Raw genomic sequence first — 21,815 nt, 5'->3', positions numbered from 1 at the left:
ATCTGGTCATAACAGGGAAATAACAGTAATTACATTAATGATGGCTCTGCTGCATTTAGGTGTTCCAGTAAGCCATGCAGAATACTAGGATCCTGGACCTGCAAGACCCTGTAACAAATACAACCTTTACCAACTGTGCCGTTGTCTGCTGTGAAAAAGTCTAGTTCATGAGATCTCTAAACTTCATGAACTAACAGGAATGATAATGATAAAGCTGCACATTGTCGCACCCCAACAGGTGCAATAAAACTGACCAGAGAGTCATGGAGATGCATGATGTGTTTCTGCCCACCGTCCTGAGAGGAGGTCTAATCTGGTGAATGAAAGGCCTGTAGTGATTCTCAAAATGTAGTTCTGTTTAATTGGGTATAATTTGGGAGAGCAGTGGAATAAAGGTTAATGAGTGTTTACTGGTAAAAAAAAAAAATTGAGCCGGGAACTTGAGGACAGTCAACCTTCTCTCAATAGCTGCTGCCGAAGTGCCCTTGAGCACGACAGTTAACCCCCAACTGTAGGATAGTAGTTATACTGCTCACCTCCCAGATATTAATGTGATTGACTGTGCCTATTACAGCTTATTGTAATCAGTGATTTAATTACACGCTGATGAAAACCTGAGCTTTTCTGCCTGACAAACATAAGGAATACCATACTGTGATTGATGATGTTTTTCTTATTAAATGTTGTGGTCTAACTATAACAAATGATCTCCAGGGGTTTGTGTTTACTGAAGTGGCTTTTTGTGTGACACATAGATGAAGAAGCATGTGTTCCCTGCTTAGAAAGCTCCAGCCTTGCCTTTTTTTAGAAATGTCATGCAGACTTTAAACAAACACTGATTACAGGATACCGATGTACTTAAAAATGTTTATTCGTTTTAAAAAGACTTTAAAAACCGAGCACTTCCCCTTATAAAAGCACTTTCTAAAATGCAAAAAAAAAAAAAAAAAAAAAAAAAAAAAATCCCCTGTACACTCAACACAGCAACATAACTACAGTGGATGGCAGTTTTACAGCTCTGAACCACTTACAACAAGAGGAAGGGTAACGTCTTCGTAACACAAACATCAGTGCTAACCAAATAAAGCCAAATATTTTTACAGACACACAGTTAAGATAAACATTTAAAAAATGAGATGACGGATTCACAAACTAAATATAGATAAGAAAAGTTTGTCTAAAATATGAAATAATAATCAAAATGAGATTATAAATTACAATGATACAATCTGCGTTTACAGGAGTTTAAAGGACTGTAATCTATATGAAACGTTGTCCATTGATTAACACACTAACGGATACAGTTTATCGCTTTTGGATTCTCATGCATCAGTGCATGAAATCAAGAAAGTAACTCTCACACAAACTTGTGCAAATATTTTCTGGGAAAATTTACATAAATGAGCCAAAATCCAGTCCTAAAAAGTTTAAGGTAACAAGAGTTTTTTAATTTCTTTTGTAATTCGCCACAATGTATTGGACAAAGTATTGTATATGACCTGTGATAATAAGCTATGACACTTAAAAGTACACTACATAACATCATAACAGTTAGGGCTGTGTGATAGGACCAAAATCTCATATCCCGATATACGTAATTCTATATCCCTATAACGATACGTATCACGATACAGCACATTTTCTGTAAATTCAATGAATAAATAGTTTCTGGTCTGGTCTACACTTGTTATGTTACTATAAGTACAATAAAAGCTTTGCAAGTAAAAAGCCAAGAAGAGTAATTTATTAATGTAATCCGCACAAAAGATGGACGAAAATATTGCAGTGAAGATTGTGATTGGTGACACAATGAAATAAGGGATAGAGCATAATATGAAACGATAGACATTTTTCTATCGTCGCACCATATATATATATATCGTCATATCGCACAGCCCTAAAAACAGTGCAGGTCAGATTATTGTGAATTCACAAGATTATGTGGTATGCGAGGTTACATCGCCTGTACAAACAACACACACTAAATGAATAGCAGTAAAACAAAACACGCTGAGTCACACTCCAATCTGTACAACAACTGAAGTTAATGTGACCAACAACACAAACACCCTCTGAGATCTAATGCTAATGTAATGCTAACAGTTCATGAATAAATTACAGTGTTTTATACCCCCTTTAAAACATTTTTACCTGTTGGGTTTACAAAAGAGCATCAACAACAGTAATGAAACGAACCCTTAATATTATTTAACATGTTTTTACAGTGCTGCAATTGTTTCCCCGTTTGTTATAACTCTTCAATATGTCCACCACATGGGAGATTTACATTAAACACCCAAGATCTTAGTGCAGGTTACATTTAAAAGTTCATCTTTGGTATGGACATAAGGCTCAGACACCAAAACCCTCAGGAGCACCTTTGAGATGATCTCATTTGTGATAGTGCATGTCTTCTTTACTTGTATCACTGTAAAGCTGGACTCTTCACATTTAACAAGTGGTTAGCTGTTAGCTACATTTTGATTGATTCCTCAGGACTGGCAGTGAAAATGTTCCTTTATCATCCAAACCAAAACACAGTGCATTTTAGTAAAGAAACACAGATATTGCAGATTGTCAGTGCAGTATGACGAGCGCTACGTTTGGAAATAGAGTTAGTAGTTCCTTTCACTTTCATCTACTTCGTCCATTTAGTCATTTTCAGATTAAAAACACCTTCAAATCAAAGGAGTAATTTTCTGAGTGCTAAAGAAAATTGGCTATAATTTTATCCTATTTTTATCTTCCTATAATTCTTCTTTATACGTTGAAAGTGCATAGAAGGGGTTGAATTTAATGCTCAGTTAAATGGTTTCTTTTATAAATGTCTTCCCTTTAGTGAAGTTAAACTTAGTGAGCTGTTTGTTTATTGATATGGGGAAAGTAATATGTCATTATTTTTGCCATATAGTGTATTGGTGGTATTTCTTAATATATATATATGGATAAAACAATTGTATTATATTATACTGACAGCTCTTGCTTCATGTTCTACTAGTCCGGTCTGAACTTGGACAAACTGCTTAATTTTAGTGCATCTGATACTTCAAAATCAATACACTCAGACCTTTTGGACACTTCAGAACCTCCCAACCTCTACTAGCAATTGTTTTACATGACTGTATTTTATTTTATATTTTAATTATTTTAATCTATTTGGAATGTCTTAGGGGTTTTTTACATAACAGTATTATATTTTACATTTGAATGATCTTAATCTATCATATTATATTCCTTAATTGGTACATTTTAATGGCTGTTTTTTAATGAGCTAATGGAGCTAATAATAAAGGTTGAATGGATGAATGAAAGTAAGAGGGTTTCATTATAATATCTACATTTTTATAGATAGAAAAGTCTTTACATTTTTGCTAAATGTGGCTTATAATAATTATTCAGAGTGCATAATGAGGCTTAAATATATTATTGACATAATCTTCAAATTGTCTGAGCTCTGCTGATGTTGCTCAAACTCAAATCTCTTAATGATTAAGTGAATACGACCAGACAAATGTTACAATATCAAAAATGAAAGTTGAGCCACACATCGCCTCCTTTTATGGTTCTGATAGAGTTGACTATAAACAGATACCCTTCATGCTCCATCAAGGGGAACAATCTGTAAGGGCAGTAACATCATTATGTTTATATAAATATCAATCATGCTAATTCTTCAGCAAGAATATATTCATGGGATGGATGAATTTGGGTCTATGTTCCCGTCACTAGATGGGATTTCTATAAGTCAGCGTACACTTATAAACATGTAAGCAGATTCTCCGCTAAAGTTAACGTGTTGTATTTTCTCAGGTGGCTCAGGAGCGTCTTCATAACGCCAGTGATACTTCCAGTTGTTTTCAGCCAATCTACATTGCACATAAATGTTTCCATGATGAGATATCATTAGTTCAGTTGTAAACATATTCTACCTTATGTTTTAATTAGATGATGCCTGCAGTTGCCAAGATTACGAAACAATGATATCCAGAAATATTGCTGGCTTATAAATAATGATCTTGTTTCACTCATTTTCAGATGACTTTATACTGAAAACTCAATGGCTCTGTTCTGAATTTAAATGGACTTTTTAGTGAAATATAAAACACAAAATGAAAAACACTTATTTTATTTTGATTTGTTTAGTTTTAGGTATTTTTTGTTCAATACTTTCGTTTACTTGTTGGAAATGCTCTTGAGAAGAAAAAAAAACAAACAAAAAAAACATGAGGTGATGTTCTCTGACGAAAAGAAACGACCAGCATTTTAATCAGAGTCTTGCAGCATCATTTTAGTTCAGCGTGGCACTTAAACTGGACAAACCTCATGGTGTCCAGTGTTGCATTATAAAGTGTAAATGCCTGAAAAATAAATAAAACATACAGCAACCAAAGATTAACATGTTCAACATGATTTAAAGAAGCTCTATGATCAACCAATCAACCCAACAGTTGGATGATCTTTGCTTTCAAGCCACTCGAGTCCGCTTGAATGTCCCGTCTCGCTGGTGATTTGCTGAAACAGCTGATCATTTGCCAACTCCTCTGGAGTGGCATTTTGATATTGCTGCTGATTGGGGTCAAACAGAAGGTTTGTGTCCAGTGCATTAAGGTCATTGATGCTACTGGAGAGCTCCGATGTCATTCTGATTTCACAAGGGAAATCTGTTCCCCCTGTAGTTAGCTCCGACACCTGTTCCATGAGCTGATTGCCAGCAGTGAGGCTGTTGTCTGTTAGGAGGTCTTTAACGGAGAAATCCAACTGCTGGTGCTGCTGTAGCTCTTGCTGCTGCTGTGAACTCAAAGTTAGCAGCATGGACTGGGCCTGCTGCTCTCCAGAGGCTGATTGTACTCGGCTGTCACCTGCAGAGAGAATCATTTGTTCATTAATAGCATTTCCGATGAGGTAATTCGGCCTTTGCAACTTGCAGCTGCTGGTGGAGTCGGAGGCCATCAGGCTGAGGTGGTTGTCAGTGCAGGAGAGGTTGGGGTCAGACTCAAGGATCTGAGTGAGGTTCATGCGTGCCGTGTAGCTAGAGGGTAAATTATTGATGCCCAGACCCCTCACGGTATCGTCGTGGTCCCCGTCCATCTTGCTCAGCAGGACGTCGGTGATGTTTTTGCTGTTGCATTGTTGGCCCGGCATGGGCAGAAGCTCAGTTTGCATCATGATGTTGAGCGGCACAGAGCGGCTCCTCTGAGCCAAGCTGCTTGCCCCGAGGTTTCCCTGACTGTTGGCGAAGATGTTTAACACTTCAGGTGTCACTGGAGAGTTAAATGGAGACACGCCTGAACGGGGGATATGGGGAAGGCCATTGTTTCCTGTGTTTCCACTCAAGTTCCTCTGATGCACAGCGGGGCTTACGCTGCGACATCGAAAGGTTCCAGTTGTAGCTGGGGTGTTGGTGGCTTTGTTGTCCAGTGGGGCAGGCACCGCAAAACCCTCCTGTTTGGCCATACTGGCTACCTGCTGCTGCACAGGCGAGATGGGAGTCAGGCGGCCAAAGTGGCTGTCATGGTGCCGTGCATGAGGGATGGCGAAGGCGTGAGGCTTTTGAAAGTGGTCATCTCTGAGGCCCTGATAGCTGGGTAAGATTCCCACTCCACTGTTAGACTTGTTTAAGTTTCCACTGCTGCTGTTGTAACTGTTGTTCATCCACTCCAGCCTGGCCTTGTCTGGGTGGGTGGCCATTGGCCTCTGCATGGGCTTGACAGGGCTACTGGAGACGGTGCTGCCGTCATGGAAACCAGTGATGTTGGAGTTGATGGGTGTAAAGGCGAAGGGGTTCCTGCACTCCACAGGACTGGGCGGCACAGTGCTGCTGCAGTTGGAGTGCGGAGTACCAGCTGGGGTGTGACGACTGCTTCCCAGAGCACTGTCCACTGGGGTTGTGGAGGCAATGCGGGAGCAGGGGCTCTCTCCAGTCAGACCTTGGGCTCCTCCCATCATTTCTGACGTGGGTGTGGGTGTCGGGGTTGGAGTTTGGATTGGGTTGCTGCTGCTGCTGTTTGCAGTGTGGTAGAAAGCAGTCATCGTCTGATTGGTGGACATTATGTTGTCCGGCATCACGGCCTGCTGGCCTTGCAGTGTGACACAGTCTCCAAACTCCTGCATGTTGTTAAGTTTCATCTGCTCTTCCATCTGCACCAGCTCCTCTACTATGCTGTCCTGAGTTACATCATCATCAAAGGTAAAGTAGTCCATATCCGTCTGCATAGGGACCTGACCTGACGATGAAGCTTGATCCAAAAAATCCATGGGTTCAGTAGCGGGGTTGGGCTGAGTGTAGGTCTGTTGTTGAGCTCCTTCCAGGCTCCCTGTAGTTGAGTTTGAACTCCTAGGATCACCTGAATGTTTCTGGAGGCCGGGATTATTAAGTATAGCATGCACGTTAGCCATCGTGTGCCCCTGCTGTTGCTGTATTAATGCGTGACTGACTGAGGTGCTAGTTTCCATAACAGTGGAAGTGTTTTTCCTCTGCATCAAGCTCTGTGTTTTGGCAACAGTGTAGAAGCCACTGGCTCTGAAAGAGGAAGTGCATAGTGTTTGGACTTGAGTGGACAAGACAGAGTTCATCTTCATCTCAACCTCCCTGGTGGCAGGTGCACTTTCAGGTCTAGCTGGAGCTCCTGGACGGGGGACCATACCGATGGTGTTTCTAATCCCATATCCAAAGCCAGCAGCGCCCTCTCCTGGCTCCTGCAGCATAAAAACCCTTTTGACTGGAGAAACGACTGGGCTGAGGCCGGAGCGTTTCCTGAAGCTCTTGGTAGACAAGAAACCTTCCTTTGCTGGTGTTACACTGCTGCTTTCCCCAAATGAAGGTGCTCTGCTGGTGTTCAACACAGAGACAGTGCTGGTACTCTGAGTGGAGGGAGATAAGTGCAAAGTGCTTGTATTATTAGTGTTATTATTGCTGCCTTCAGTAGGTGCCACAGTGTTGGTGTTTGAGGAGGGGTTTCCGTCGTATTTAGAGCCAGACGTTTCCTCCAGACCCAGGAAACCTCTAGTCTGAGGTATGGGCACACTGGCGGCCCTCTGTACAGCTCCTCCAGCCCTATTAGCCATTTCTCCCTGAGTCAAAATGAGACTGTTGGGATTTTGGTTTTGGCTGTTCTTGTGTATAGCTTCAACTTCCATTTCAACATCGACGGTATGAGTGTTAGTAGCCTGCCCCGGCCTGGCCACTGGGGCCAGAACGGGGACAGCAGAGGCACTCATGCTTTGACTGGAGCCGACTTCCTCTGCAATTGTAGCACTGCTAATGCCCGCAGATGCCGGCCGCAAAGTAGTGTTTGTAAGGGAAGTGGTGGTGTTGCTGCTGTTGGGTGCAAGCGATATAGCTGTCATCTTGACCAGACTGACTGGGCTGACATGACACGTAGTCATCACAGTCTTAATGGGGCTGTTGGCGATGATCATGGTGGAGGGCGAGCGCAAAGTGATAGCAGTCGTGGATGAAGGCTTGGGCAGGATTTGGGCATAGCGCTGCCGAGCTGTGCGTTCCCCCGCTGGACTGGTTAGAATATTTTGGGGGGGTTTGGGGCTTTGTTTCAGCAGCTGGGCTGGCTGGGTCACCATTTGGAAGTTAATAGGCAGCACTTTGCTCTCCCCCATTCCCACTGGACTGGGAGACATCAGCTGCCTGCTCCTCTGTACCTGCAAAGATGGAAGAGTGGAACAAATCGAGATGATAATCATAAGACCACAACATTGTTTGTTTGTTAGATTTTCATACAATAATCTTCAAGTTTGAATCCAAATTTGAACATTCTTTGAACCTTTTATATTTAACATTCATCACCTACATGTGGGTATTGTAGCTTAGTATTTTTAGCTGTTACACAGTTTTGTTGTCATCTTTGAATCTTCAGCTGTTTATGGTTATTCTCTAATTCCAGGAAATGGTCACATTAAACTAAATACAGTATAATTTTCAGGACAAGTTGTGCTATTGCGGAATATTATAATTTATCATTTGACTGGTGTTAAAAAATCTAAAATTTGAACTGCATCAAACTTTCAAAACAATACATAAAGTGACAGTGACAGTATTGTCACTATAAGTGACAATACTGAGTCACTTATAGTGACACAGTATTGTCATTAGCTATAATAACTCTGCTGATTGGATAATCTACATAGTAGGTAAAATACAGTCTATGTTTAGTGTGAGACAGAGAAACACCAATTTTCATTTTCTATTTGCATGATGTTTCTTTAAGGAGACTAGAATTTATTTTAAGTACATAGATGTGACGTCTAAATGTCTAAACATATGAAAACTCAGTGATATTAGCTGAGCTACAGAAATGAGCAGCAAATTTTATTGAACATAGTTTATGTTTTGGTGACCACAGCAAAATGAATTATTATTTGTTTTAACTAATCATCTTTGATGACTAAGCGGACATGGTTTTAGATCAGGAATTAATGTTTTTCAACAAATGTCAGTTACACTCATGTCCAAACAAAATTCCTTACTGAAATATTAACAGACGTTGAACATTTATCATTGACTGATTCTGTAAACACATTTTCATATTCACCTGTTCAGTGTTTACTGAGTAATTAAACTGGAAACAAATAAGTAAAAATGAATAAATAATAAAATAATAATGTAATTTTTAATGCAATGTGCATTAGTCTGATACTTGTTTAATGTCAGCACATATAGGATTTACTAATTTATTAAAATGAAATCATGAGGTGTAATTTTGAAAACAATGCACCAGTCAGACTGTATTTCTCTTTTCTAACTAATTAATCAACTCAGTTGCTATATATTTTTTTAAAAAACTGGTGATTTTGGATGCAAATTAGGTTTGTTAGTTAGCATTTTTTTTCCTCTGAGGTGAATCCAGATGACAGTTCAATATTACACTCAACAGTGTACTCCACAGAGAGAGTCCTGCTTTCTCACCGTGATGGGACTCGGGACGGCAGCAACCACAATGCCTATGGCTGGCTGAGGTGACGGAGGGATGGGGCTACCACAAGGCACACTGTCTGCTCTCTTCATTTGTCCCTCTCCAGGTAAAGGGGAGTGCAGCTTCTGTTCCTGTTGCTTCCTCTGGATCTTCCTCTGGAGCTGCTGCTTTGCATCGACAGTGGGCGATGACAAGGTTGTCACTTGAGGCTGGAAGGAATGAGCCTCAGCAGTGGGGACGAAAGCTGAGACCGTCTGCGGGGCCGTAACATCTGAATAAAGGAAACAGGGAGATTTAGATCTATCAAGCTACTGTTATTAGTAAAAGTAATAACTTATATCATGATGTAATGAATATGCTTGAGTTACATGTACAAATCGTCTGATTACAGCATTATAGAAGGCGACACATTAACTCAATGAGAGCAGTAACAGACAACGGCCACCAGATGTCTCTGTCTACTTCTGTTTTTCACACAGGGGGCATCAAGCCAAAGCAGACTTGCCCACCTGTTTTAGTGCCGGTCATAATGGTGAGAGCTGCCAAAGACTTGTTGCTGATATAGTGGCTGTCGATTAGGAAGCGAGCCAAGTCTTCCACAGTATCGAACTGGCGTTTCAGCACCTTCTGGGCCCACTCGCACACCAGATCGCAAGCAGCGTATCGCACTTCTTCTTTTATGCTGCTCAGCTGGCCTGAAGACTCCAGTACATCACACTGGAGCTGAACACATTAGATATGTGGTTACATGTTTGACAGACTGCATAACAGGACAGTGACAAAGTCAGAGTCAGAATAGAAATGTTTACAAGAAAGATGTGAATGTGCTTACTCCGTCTCCTGGTTTGTGTAGATCCAGACTGGGTAAAGATGGCATGTGAACAAAAGGCCTCTTCCTTAGTCCGCTATAGCAATATGTAAGCTGGCGTTAAGATAAAAAAACATGTGATTCCAGTAAATGAACATATGCTGCCTAATCAATAACAACAGTCAACAATAATTACATTTATAGACATCTAAAACTACCACCTCATGTCCATATCATGATATTCAAGTGTTTAAGAACACTTTGCTTGAGTAAAACTACACAAATTTAAAATAAAATGAAAATTTGTATGTGTTTAATATGTTGATACTGAACCAGCAAAACCTTTTTCTTATTACTTTACAGATTCTTTCAATTAGTGTTTATGTTGTAAATATTGTGTACATCCGAAGAAAACGATTCCTTCTACATGAGCGATTTGTTATGAGTTTGAAGTAAACTCCCTTTAACTGGCAAATGTTTAAAGTTTTTCCACATCATAACAAAATTAATGAACTATGACCCCACCTTAGACAATTTATTGACCTGGATGACTGAAGGTCATGAATATAAACCAAACTTTATACTTTGACGTCATCACAAAAGTAGAAAACAAAAAATCACGACTGCATCGTGAAGGTCAAGATCACAGCGATTCCCCCTGAGGGTCTCTGTATTATGCTACTGCTTCCGAGGCAGAGGGGGACTTTATTTCATTTCACATCTATATTTAGAGAGCTTATGAACTACAACAGCAGATGGTCTGTGACCAGAGACAGAGGCCAGACTGTTACAATCCATTCCAGTGAAGGATATTTTGACTTTCCTCTCATGCCAAGTCGACGTGCCTTCATGTTCGGGAAGACATTTTTCATCATTTTTCCAAAGTCTGCAGCACTGAGTGGATGGTAGTTGAGATTGTCACAGAAGCTCCTGTAAGAAATAAGTAAATGTAATTAAGAATACAGAATGAACAAAAAACAAGTCAGTGTTACACCAAACTATTTTTTAAACTCTAAAATTCAATTTTCGTCACTGTGTAATAATGTTGGTTCAAACAATTAAAGCTGCTCTAATAAATATTATGTTAACAATGGATCTGATTAAAATTATTATGTGAAGGGCTCGCTCATGGTGACAAACCCACAGAAAATGATCACCTGACTCTGCGTTTTAGTGTCTTTTAGCTCATTGTTTTGTTTTGTTTTTACTGCCTGCTGCTTTACTGCTGTGGTTCAGTCTCACTGCTCTCATTAGCGTTGTTTCAAGTTGAAGCAGGCAGCTCTTTTCAATAAAAAAGCTCTGATAAACCCACTGTACGCTACCTGCACAGCACTAAACAGCAAATAGATAAAGTTAGTGATTAGCTGATGAACATAGTGGAGCATTTAGCAGCTAAGGAGACAGATATCTCCTGAAGTTCATGGAGACCAAACCAGAGCTAAAAAGAGTTTAACGAGTGACTTAACATCCCTGAAAATCTTTTGTTTTTGCTGACAGTGGTTTACAGGTGTATCCAGAACGTAACAGGTGCAACAAAGCACACCTCTGATGAAACACTGCTTTTCAGTCAGGTGGTAAGTTGCTTTTTAATGTGATAATATGTCATTTTTGTTTTTAAAGCTTGTTGTGCTGCCCCCAAGTAACCAAAAAAAAAATCACTTAATGTAGCTTTAAAGGTATAATATGTTAAGTTAACCAAGAAGAACTGCAACAGTTGAGTTGCAATAGTGATGTAAACTCACAATTAGACAGATTTATAAAATTAAAATGAAACTCTAAAATTACCCATTTCTGACATTCTTGTATTGTGGTTGATTCTGCATCATCCCCATTCCCCTCTTACATAAAATGCCTTTAATAGGTAATATTGGGAAAACATCCCAAACATGCACCATATACAGACATGAATCTGTCTACCATTAATTGTAGTCCATTCATTCAACTCCTTCTAACAATGTTGCTTGGTACAATCATTCTTGTGTTCAAAGTATGAGTTATATAGAAGCTCCACTGAGCATTTTTATACAAAATCTGCTTTTCAGGTACCGTTGAGCTTTATTTGGCTGAATAATGTCAAGGTGTTGAAATGTGTGTGTGGGGAGGGGGTGCTGGAATCTTCAAATATCTCCGTCATACTATTTCAAGCCCAAAAGCTGGATGTTTATTTTTATAATGAGATGGAAAACTGTAACAGTTTATGACCTGTAAAATATTGAACATAAATGAAATAACTCCCATATCTGTTGTGACAACTGTGCCTGTTTCATTGTAAAAAAAATTAAATGTTTCATTGTTTTGGAGTGAAAGCACATTACTTCTCTTTGAAGCCTTTTCACCTGTCTATCTGAAAGGCGCCAATATACTTGGGGCCACTGTATTTCTGTTCTAGTAGAGTTAAAAAGACAGTTACATAACACTGTCAGAGCATTTCAATGACTGTCTCAGACTTTCCATTCTAATATTACCGACACATGCTGCTCGGTGATTCCCATGCCTGCAGCGTCTATTTATACTGACGCTTTAGCCGGCAGTCATTCAGAAGAGAGAGAAACACGAACATTATCAGCTGTTAAATAGCTGATAAATAGTCAAATAAAGTGATAAACAAAAACTGTTTCATTCTGTGTTTGGTTTATACAAAAAGTGCTTAAAGAAAGTCTCAACAGTAGCAACAAAAACCTTTATTCTTATTAAAGAAAATGTGGAATTTCTGTTAAAATACTTTCTTTCTCTGTCAGTGTGCTGTTTATACCTACTTGTATTCATCATAGACCTCCTGTTTGGGGAGAGAGGTCTCTGGGTATTCCTCTAAATGATTGCGGATCCAGCTGAACGCATGCATCTGCTGCGTGCGGCTCGATGACAGGGCACTCTGGTCACTGAGGAAAGATGTGGATTAACAATTAACAAGCGACGAAGCATAAGACACTTCGCTGACGCAAGTCTCCGTAACATTAGTCCTGAGGGATCATCCTCAACAAAGCTTCTCCTAACCTCTGTGTGTTAAACTGGTAGTACTGGTCAACTGACTGGATTGTACACCAGCTGACTAATATCCTCCCAAGATATCAAAAATATAAGCTCAACTGAAGCATAATTTCTACATTTTCATCATCTGTCCATATGTCTAAAAATCAGGTGCATCTTTACCTTTTATCAGTGCTGCTGCTGTTGGGACCAGAAGGCAACTTCAGGTAGAGGTAGAGTTTTTCAATGTCTGAGAACTTCTCGACATCTTGCTGTAAAGATAGAAAAGGGACAACAAAGGGGAGTTTTAATAATTGGCTTTTTAATTCATCAGCACAAAGTAATTTCCTGCCATGATTTTTAAAGCAGAGGTGGTTCTGTTATAACTGCAGAGCACATACATACTGTTGGATAATTCATAGCAGTAAAGGCTGTAAATGAGGCTGATTTTGTCTAAGTTTTGCAACTATTTGCTCCCAGTGACACAGTTCAACAGCTCATCTGCCTTTTAGGGCTGAAACTTTCAGTTAATTTTCAGTTAATCTGCAGATTATTTTCTCAATTAATCAATTAACATATTCAGATGTCTTGTTTTGTCCAACCACCGTTCCAAAACATAAAGATGAGAAATTACTATCATAGACCACAAAAATAACAAATACAGAAAATATTGACATTTGAGAAGCTGAAACCAGTGAATCTTTTGCATATTTATTGACTTGACTTAATAGTTGCTGATTCATTTTCTTTTTCTTCAAATAATCGATTAATCAACTAATCGATTCAGCTCTACTGCCTTAATTATAGTAAAGGAGTAAACTATTTGCTTATTCTCAGTACAAACGTGACAGCAACACAAATAAGCAGCCATGTCTGAAACTGAAAAAGATGCTAATACAACTTGAAAAAGTTAAAAACAGTAGGGATGCACAATATTATCAGCACGTCATCGGTATCGGCCGATAAAAGCTCTAAAATGAAATATCGGCATCGGTGAATTCTGCCGATTATGAGAGGCCGATATGTCGCCATCTCCTCCACCGCCTGACTGTGCTTCCCTTGATGGACTGTGTCACCCTGACGGTCCCGGTGTTTCCTCCACAGGCTCCACTTCACTCAAGCTGCCCGTCAGACCCGCTGCTTCTTCCTACTTTAACCTGAATAACAAACCGGGGCTCATTGCTCCACATAGAGAGCCAGGGCTAACATTAGCTGGGAGGCTAGCGAGGGCTAGCTGGCTGTGCTTCCCTCCGGTCATACTGCGGCTAATGCTCTGCTATCCTCCCAGCTAACGTTAGCCCTGGCTCTCCATGTGGATCCAACTGGACCACTGAGCCCCGGTTTGTTATTCGGGTTAAAGTGAGAAGAAGTAGCGGGTCTGATGGGCAGCTGAGTGAAGTAGAGCCTGCGGAGGAAACGCCAGGACCGTCAGGGTGAAACAGTCCATCTAGGTGCTGCGGTGTTCGGCTGCACAGATAAGAAATCCTTCGGCTGACAGGATGCACCATTCTGTTTGAAAAATAAAAAAAAACTTCATCTTCTTCTTTTTGGTTTATAATGGCGGTTAACAACCAGCGTATTAGGTGCATTACCACCACCTTCTGCTCCGGAGTGTGGACCAGAGATTAAATCCTACACATTAATCCTGTCTGTCCTGTCTGTCTAATGAACTCAAAGAAAACTCTACTGCTCCACCAACTTGGCAGGTTCATTAAAGTTTTAATGCTGAGCTCCTGAACTCCAGTCCTCCTAAATTCTTCCTTCATATATTATCTTTCTTGATCATAGTATAATCTATGCTTGTATACATAATAGTCTCCTCAGCCAGCTGGAAAAAAATATGTGCATATATCGGTATCGGCATCGGCAATCGGCCACAATGAGTTGGAAATATCGGCATATCGGATATCGGCAAAAAATCCAATATTGTGCATCCCTAAAAAACAGTACTTAAAAAAACAGCTCAAACATCTAAAGCACATAACAATATTTTGTTTATTTTGTCTTTATCAAGGCAGCTCAACGAGTGAATATTAAACATTTCATCAAAACCCAGCTTCTGTAAATATGATATGACTGAGTGACTAAAGTAGGAAACATCTTGTCTTGTAAATCATGCCGGCAGTGGAACATTTTTCAGAGTCTTGGATGCTGTTCTTCTCTCTCCCCTCATTTCCTGTCACCTCTCATCAGTCTACTATCAAATAAAGGAAAAATAAACTAAAAATATACTAATAATATACTTCAAAAAAGATATAAACATACAAACAAAAGCAAAGTGAGTCATGATAAATCAAATAAAGGCACATTATGTTAATACATACAGTATACTTAAGATCATGCCTGCTCATTCAGCTTTTTGCATGGTCATCTTGAACCTGTCACTCTCATTCATTCATACCCAACACACACAGACCAAGACCCTGATCTACAAACAGCCTTCAGCCCTTCTTACACCCTCTTCAAAGGGAAAAGGAAACATGATAAGTTTAAATTCTTCCTGCTTGAACGGCATCATGCATCTGTATAGTTTTCCATTACAGTAACAGTTTGGTTCCTAAAAACAAAAAACCTATTAGTTACACCAACAATTTTCTAAGAGATCAGGGACAGAAACTTTACTGAACTTAAAGGCAAAATCTGTGATCAAAATATAAACAACAGAAAATTCAAAACACAGGATCTGAACCTGCTTTCAAATATATTGAAAGGCTTTTAAACACAATGTCCTAAATTACAGACAAAACTAAATGTAATTTACGAAGGTTTTGTGATGATTAAGGTTTAAGTATCAGTAATGTGTCGGCATACAGTAGTAAAACGAGCCAATGTTGTGAATTAGGTTTCAATTATGAAATTCATGAAATACTTATTTTTATCTATACTGTAAGTCGACCTAAATGTTTAAAAGTTATTCTATCTTTATGCTTTTTCATCTCTCACAAAACCAGTTAAATCTACAGATAGGGTTTAAAAGCACTCATCTTAAAATTAGAAGCTTAGTACCTTTATGTTTTCTGTTGCTTTTTGATAATAAAACAGAGTGAGGAGAGATTCGTTAGTGTCAGGATTTAATAAATCAGGGTATTTTGTAGACTGGGAACCGGATCCATGAGGGAAACCTCTACCTGAAGTTACATCTACCACTGAAACAAAAAGGACAACATCATCTGCAAACAGTAGAGATACAAACCTTACATTACCAAACTGGCACACCCTAAACTTCATTCTGTGTCTTAATATACGTGTAGACAGGATTAGCTAATTTCCATAACCTCTTAATTATCTTCATATGTCTTCTGCTCTGACACTTCTGTTACTACCTATTACATGGACAGGACAAACCTGTTCACACAAGCTTTGTTTAAGCCACACAGAAACAGTGGAGCAGTAGGTTTCACAAACAGCTCAGCAGGAACACGCTGAAGAAATAAGGGAAACCATCTGATGCAGCATTTTCAGGGAGCAACCTTTAGAAGAAGAGCATCAAGTTTGAAACAAGTTGCAACCTGAGTAGCTCCTCCTCAAAGTGAGCCAATTAAATGTCACTTTGCTCCTTTTTTCCCAAGGTTTAAAAAGAGAAGTACCTCATTATTCATCAGTTAGTTATTTCCTCAGTACATGTTTTATAGAGTAATGAGTGATGAGGGATTACATGAGGGAAGGCAATCTTGGCACCACGGTGCAATTGTGGCATAAAAGATGTTTCGGGATACACTGACTCGTACAGTGCGACAGAGCTGGACTGCAGGTCTATACAGACAAAGTGGAGACAGCAGCATTTTAGAAAATTAAGCCCTAAACCCTGAACACAGGACATTTTAATGTCACTTAGGATCTTCTCAAAGGGCACCATCTGACAGTGGCTCAAGACATTTCCCTGCCCCCAGTTCATCTTTTGCCTTCCTCTCTTGAGCTGCTGAATGGTTTTCAACAACCTATTTGATGCTGTTCAAAAGTCACTTAAATCAGTCTCTTCAAATGTGTCTCACACCTGAGCTAGCTGGGAGGACAATGAATGACTCCGTCTCTGAGTCTAACAGTGTAGAGATATCAAGCAAGAGTATACTGTATGCAACTCGAATCCTCTGCTTTTAACTCTTCCCTCAGGACAGCTCACTCACACACACACACACACACACACACACACACACACACACACACACACACACACACACGTCCACACACTGCCAGCACATGCCTTCACTCAGACACTTTCACCACTTTTAAATGGCTCCTAAGAATAAACATACTCCGTCCTTCTTTTCTAATTCGCTTCTTTGTTGTTAGGGAACCGCAGATCACCGACGGCAGTAGTTAACACAAACAGAGCAGCATCGAGGAATATGAGTAAATACACATAATTCTCATCGATAAGCACTGTCATTCTTAAACTAGCAGTTCATTTGATCTATGGCCTGCATTTCAAATGCTTTCGTGCTAAAAGGGTTGTGGTAGATCATTCAGACGACTTCCCCGGCCTTTTTAGTGACTCACCTCCTGCCCTGCTGACCTGCACTGTCAATGTCTGTATGTTACTGTATCTTCAGCTACGCACAATTAACTAATTTCCAGATACCAACTGAGAATAAGAACACAGTATCTCAGTGTCCTGCTTCACTTTTTCATAACAATTGATTACACTGGTTTGGTCATTGCTGTTTACTTTGTCTCTATTCTGTACACTGAGCATTTCTGATATTTTGCCAAAGAATTTTTTATTTATTCTAAACATAAAAACTATTAACAGTACATTTAATACATTGATATTATTTCTGATTGCAAAGAGGGCTGATAAAAGTGATTTCAGTTGAACTTCCATGTGTCACACCTCGAGACACAACGTCCCTACATGCGGAGCTATAGCCAACCAGTAGGGGTCACTAGTGCAATACATTTTTCTTGCTTCAGCTGTGCCCTCTATAGGTTCATCTTGAAACACATTAGCTGAAATATTAGCTGTCATTTCTTAAAATGAAGCCGGGAGCCAAATAAAACCCATCAGAAAACAATAGTGTTTCAACTCTACGTGCATGGACAACTAATAAATGGCAATTTATAGATTAAAGACGTGTCAAGAATACTCACCACAATGTTTTCCACTTTGGATTGAACAGATTTGCTGGAAAAATAAAGACATAGTATAAATTAGTATCGACGCTGGTGTAACATGAGCGCTTGAGTCCAAAGTGTATTTATTTATAAAGCAGAGGAATGTTTGGTATGAAGCGACCCTCCCTTCAGCATCTCTCAGGTCATGTATCCCACCACCATGAACACATGCTGTCATATGTAAAAAGAGAGACAGGCACTGAGTTAACAATGTCTCGGTCAGTTTCATCCCATTTGGATTTCAACTTGAGGGAAGAACATGATGAAATACACCTTTTACTCCTGGGTGTTTTTAGTCATCACATTAAATCACATTTTTTAAAAATTGAAAAGAAAAATTAAAACTACACAGATACCTTCTAAGAGTTTTCCCAGATGTTTTATTGTGATGTGTGATTTGTATCTATATGTTCATGCTTTCTGTATATTCCTTAGTAAAAGGAGACAGGCACAAGGTGCAGAACAAATCACTTTTTTGTGACAACAAGAAATAAAAAATTCCCACAAAAATAAGCATTACATTTGTGCTGATTCAAAGCATTGGTGCAAAGAGTCAAACTAGTCACATGAATAACTTCTCCAGGTTTAGTTCCTAATCTGCAGACAGGTCAGGCCGTTGACTGTGAGACAGAAGTTACGTCGCATTTAAAGACTCTTACTCAGACGGCACCGGCCTGAATCAGGAGACGGCTCTAAGCCACGACAAGAACAGGTCACTTTAATTCACTGTTACTAGGGGGCCAAGGATTTCCCAGTGCTGAAAGGACTTCATTAAGCTGTTTGCAAGGCAGATTTGGCAGGTCCACTGAATGACACCTGAGGCCAGTTTTTGCAGAGACTTCCATTAGAAAAAAAACAAAACAATCAAAACAGATTGAATCAAGAGATCCTTTGAATCATGTGTATTTATCCAGGTGTAATTCAGTCACTTATATGGAGGTTTGAATGAAAACCAGCACTTCACTATCACTCAACATGAACACAGGGCAACGGTGAGGTTGCAAATGAACTTGCTGACCCATGAACCATCTACCATGAACTGCTCAGCAGCAGGTCAGTGAGGCGAACATCAATATTTCTGCCCTGATCCTGTTAAAAGGTAAACACTTATGGAGTGGGATAAATATTCAATATCCAAATATGTTATTGATGAACTGGCACCAGCATCATGACGTGTTTCCTTCCTTCACTACAGGCATTTAAACTCTGAACTGTTCTGCTTTCTGGTGATTCAGCCGCAAGACATTTTGAGGTAGTTTGACATTTAAAACGTAGTTCATGAGTTCATTCACATTCAGAACAAAAAGGGTCATTTTGGTATGAAAAAATGACCTTAAATCACAGCAATGGCAGACAATGTGCACTAGCAACTGTCAAAGAAATAAAGTAATCTTTTTCATCTGTCTGCTTTAGAAAAAAGGCTCAAAAAACTTTTACAGTTTGATTCAGTATTTTTGTTTTTTTTTTCATGTAAAGAGCTATAAGTATTAGTCCTTATTTCAAAGTAGTAATTTCATACTTCAATCAGAGTTACGTGTGAGTTATGATGTTCAGTTTATTTTTAATACAAATCAAGAAGTGCTTGAACAATCAACTGATAAACAGAGGCTATAACAATAATAATTGATTCATGGTTAATTTATCCTGTATGAAATACCAAATGTGTTGACCACATCTCCTGAGATTTAAGGATTTGCTGCCTTTCGCTGATTTATATTTTTATCAGTTGAATACTCTTCAAAGTTCATCAGTCAATGTGAATCTGAATTATGTGAAGTCACTTCACCTACTGCAACAGAGCTCGAGGAACTACATAACTGCTGGTTCCAGCGTGGCGGTGGTGTTTAATGATAGAAACAGAGGAAATGTCTAGACAGGCAGAGGGAATGTAATGTAGACTACTACTGCAGTGTCTTTAAATAATCAGTAAACAAGCACGAGATAAAGAGGAGGCTGTGAGATGAGGGTGAGGGTGAACTAATTCAGTGTTTTGGGATGTGAAACAACTCAGTGGTGGAAGAAATATTTCTTTGCTGAAGTAAAAGTAGCAATACCACAATGTAAAAACACTCTATTACAAGTAATAGTCCTGCAATCAAAATGTTACTTATGTTTAAGTATGCATGTCATTGATATTATGCTGTAGGATTATTATTACAGATGCATTCACATGTAAGCAGCATTTTACTCTTTATCTGATAAAGGTTGAGCTAATTTAAACCGTTAAAGACACAGTTGGATAGTTTGATGTTTAACAAAGCATCATCTTATTCTTATATCTGACCAAATGTTTTAAATATACAATCTTAATCTGGAGAGTAACGATAGCTGTCACATAGATGTAGTAATATATTGTAAATTGTATATACTACTACATGTACTGTGTTGTCTTCTTATGTGTACTTGCTGTTCTTATACATACTGTATTGTATCTCTACGTGAGCTATACACCAGTGAAAGACAAATCTCCATTATTTCCTGCATTAATGGACAATAAAGTTTCTAATGTTTGCTGAAATGTAGTGGAAAACTCAGATAAGTCAAATACAATTGCCTCAAAATTGTACTTCAGTAAAGTACTTGAATATCTACTTAGCTGTATTCCATCACTGTCCATCTGACCCTAAATAACAAAGGCAACTCCCAGACCTGATCAACAGATTTTGATCCAAAGATGACCTTTAACAACCGGACCAAACACTCCTGGAACAGACAAGTAAACTGTTGCCAGACATTAACAGTTAGAGGGGAAAATATGTCGTTAAACATAAGTTACATATTATATATACATATTAACATAATAGACATTAAAAACTAATTTCCCCTGAAGTTGAACAACAGAGGCAGACATGCTGCACATCATGACATCCTACAGTGATGTGAGGACGGCTGCAAACACGACATTCACTAAAAACTCACTACAGTATTGCACTTAAGAACAATTTTGAGAATATTTACTTAAGTACTTCCATTTAATGCTACTAATACTTCAACTTCCCTGCATTTCAGAGGGAAATATTGTACTTTTTACTCCTTCACATTTATTTTACAGGTATAGTTACAAGTAACTTTACAGATTAATATTTTACATGAAAAATAAATGATCTGTTTATTAAGTACAATATACTGATATAGATTAAACTACTCATGAACTAATCATATTGCAGTATTTGATATAATATTCTGCACAATGACACAACACTGACAAGGGTGCCATGCATAATGAGTAATTTTACTTTTGTTCAGTACTTTAGTTCTGTGTAAGTGTAATGTACTCAAAATACTGCTGTACTTTCACTTGATGGACCTTTCACGTGTTTGTAATGTTTATTTGTATTGTTACATTGTGGTATTACTACCTAAGTACTGCATGGAAGGTGACAAAGTAGACTTACTAAAGTACTGTTTTGAGGTACTTTACTGTTCTGCCACTATATACTTCTATTTCACCAACTTTATCCATTTATTTGACAGATACAGTTACTAGTTCCTTCACAGATTAATATTTTACATATAAACAGCTAATAAAATGATGATTGATTAATAGTTGTAGATTTATCAAATAAACAGTACAGGTAAAGTTGGTCTCACTTCAATCAACTAAAAACAGTGCTACTTAACACATTAATGCATCACTAATCCTTTTTTGTGTACTCTATGTTGATTTAAATCCTGACTATTGGGCTTTGACTTGTAATAGAGTAGTTTTAGATTGTAATACTACTACTTTAACTTCTTTCACCACTGTATATATTGACTTTAATGGGTAAAAACTCTATAAATGTGGTATCTGATGATGAGTTTCCCTTCAAACATCACACCATGCACAGTAGTAGTGGACCCCTCCTCACCAGATGGAGTTCTTGATCCTGAGCTGCAGAGCGGTGGCCTCAGCGCCCTGCAGCCCGGCGGGGAGCAGGCCCGCCCCGCGGTCCGTCTGCAGCTGCTGGGGGTCCTCCTCCGCCATCACAGCGGGCCTCGGGACTGGATGGGACGGGACC

The 21,815-nt window shown here is 39.1% G+C and overlaps 1 protein-coding gene across 1 annotated transcript; it reads right to left on the bottom strand.

Annotated features, from left to right (window-relative positions):
* Window positions 1-855: 855 nt before the first annotated feature.
* Window positions 856-21,799, bottom strand: LOC137183193 (DNA-binding protein RFX7-like). The gene is made up of 9 exons (XM_067590080.1): window positions 21,666-21,799; window positions 17,791-17,824; window positions 12,886-12,974; window positions 12,492-12,614; window positions 10,549-10,665; window positions 9,760-9,844; window positions 9,437-9,650; window positions 8,921-9,198; window positions 856-7,656 (listed from the first exon to the last, which is right to left on the bottom strand). Exons 1-9 carry the CDS (start codon window positions 21,779-21,781, stop codon window positions 4,429-4,431), a joined length of 4,284 nt encoding a protein of 1,427 aa, XP_067446181.1. The 5' UTR covers window positions 21,782-21,799; the 3' UTR covers window positions 856-4,428.
* Window positions 21,800-21,815: the final 16 nt, after the last annotated feature.

This window comes from Thunnus thynnus, chromosome 1 (genome assembly GCF_963924715.1).
Source record: "Thunnus thynnus chromosome 1, fThuThy2.1, whole genome shotgun sequence".
In the NCBI taxonomy this organism is placed as follows: Eukaryota; Metazoa; Chordata; class Actinopteri; order Scombriformes; family Scombridae; genus Thunnus; species Thunnus thynnus.
Note: the sequence above shows the minus strand (reverse complement) of the source record. Positions and strands in the feature narration are given on the sequence as shown.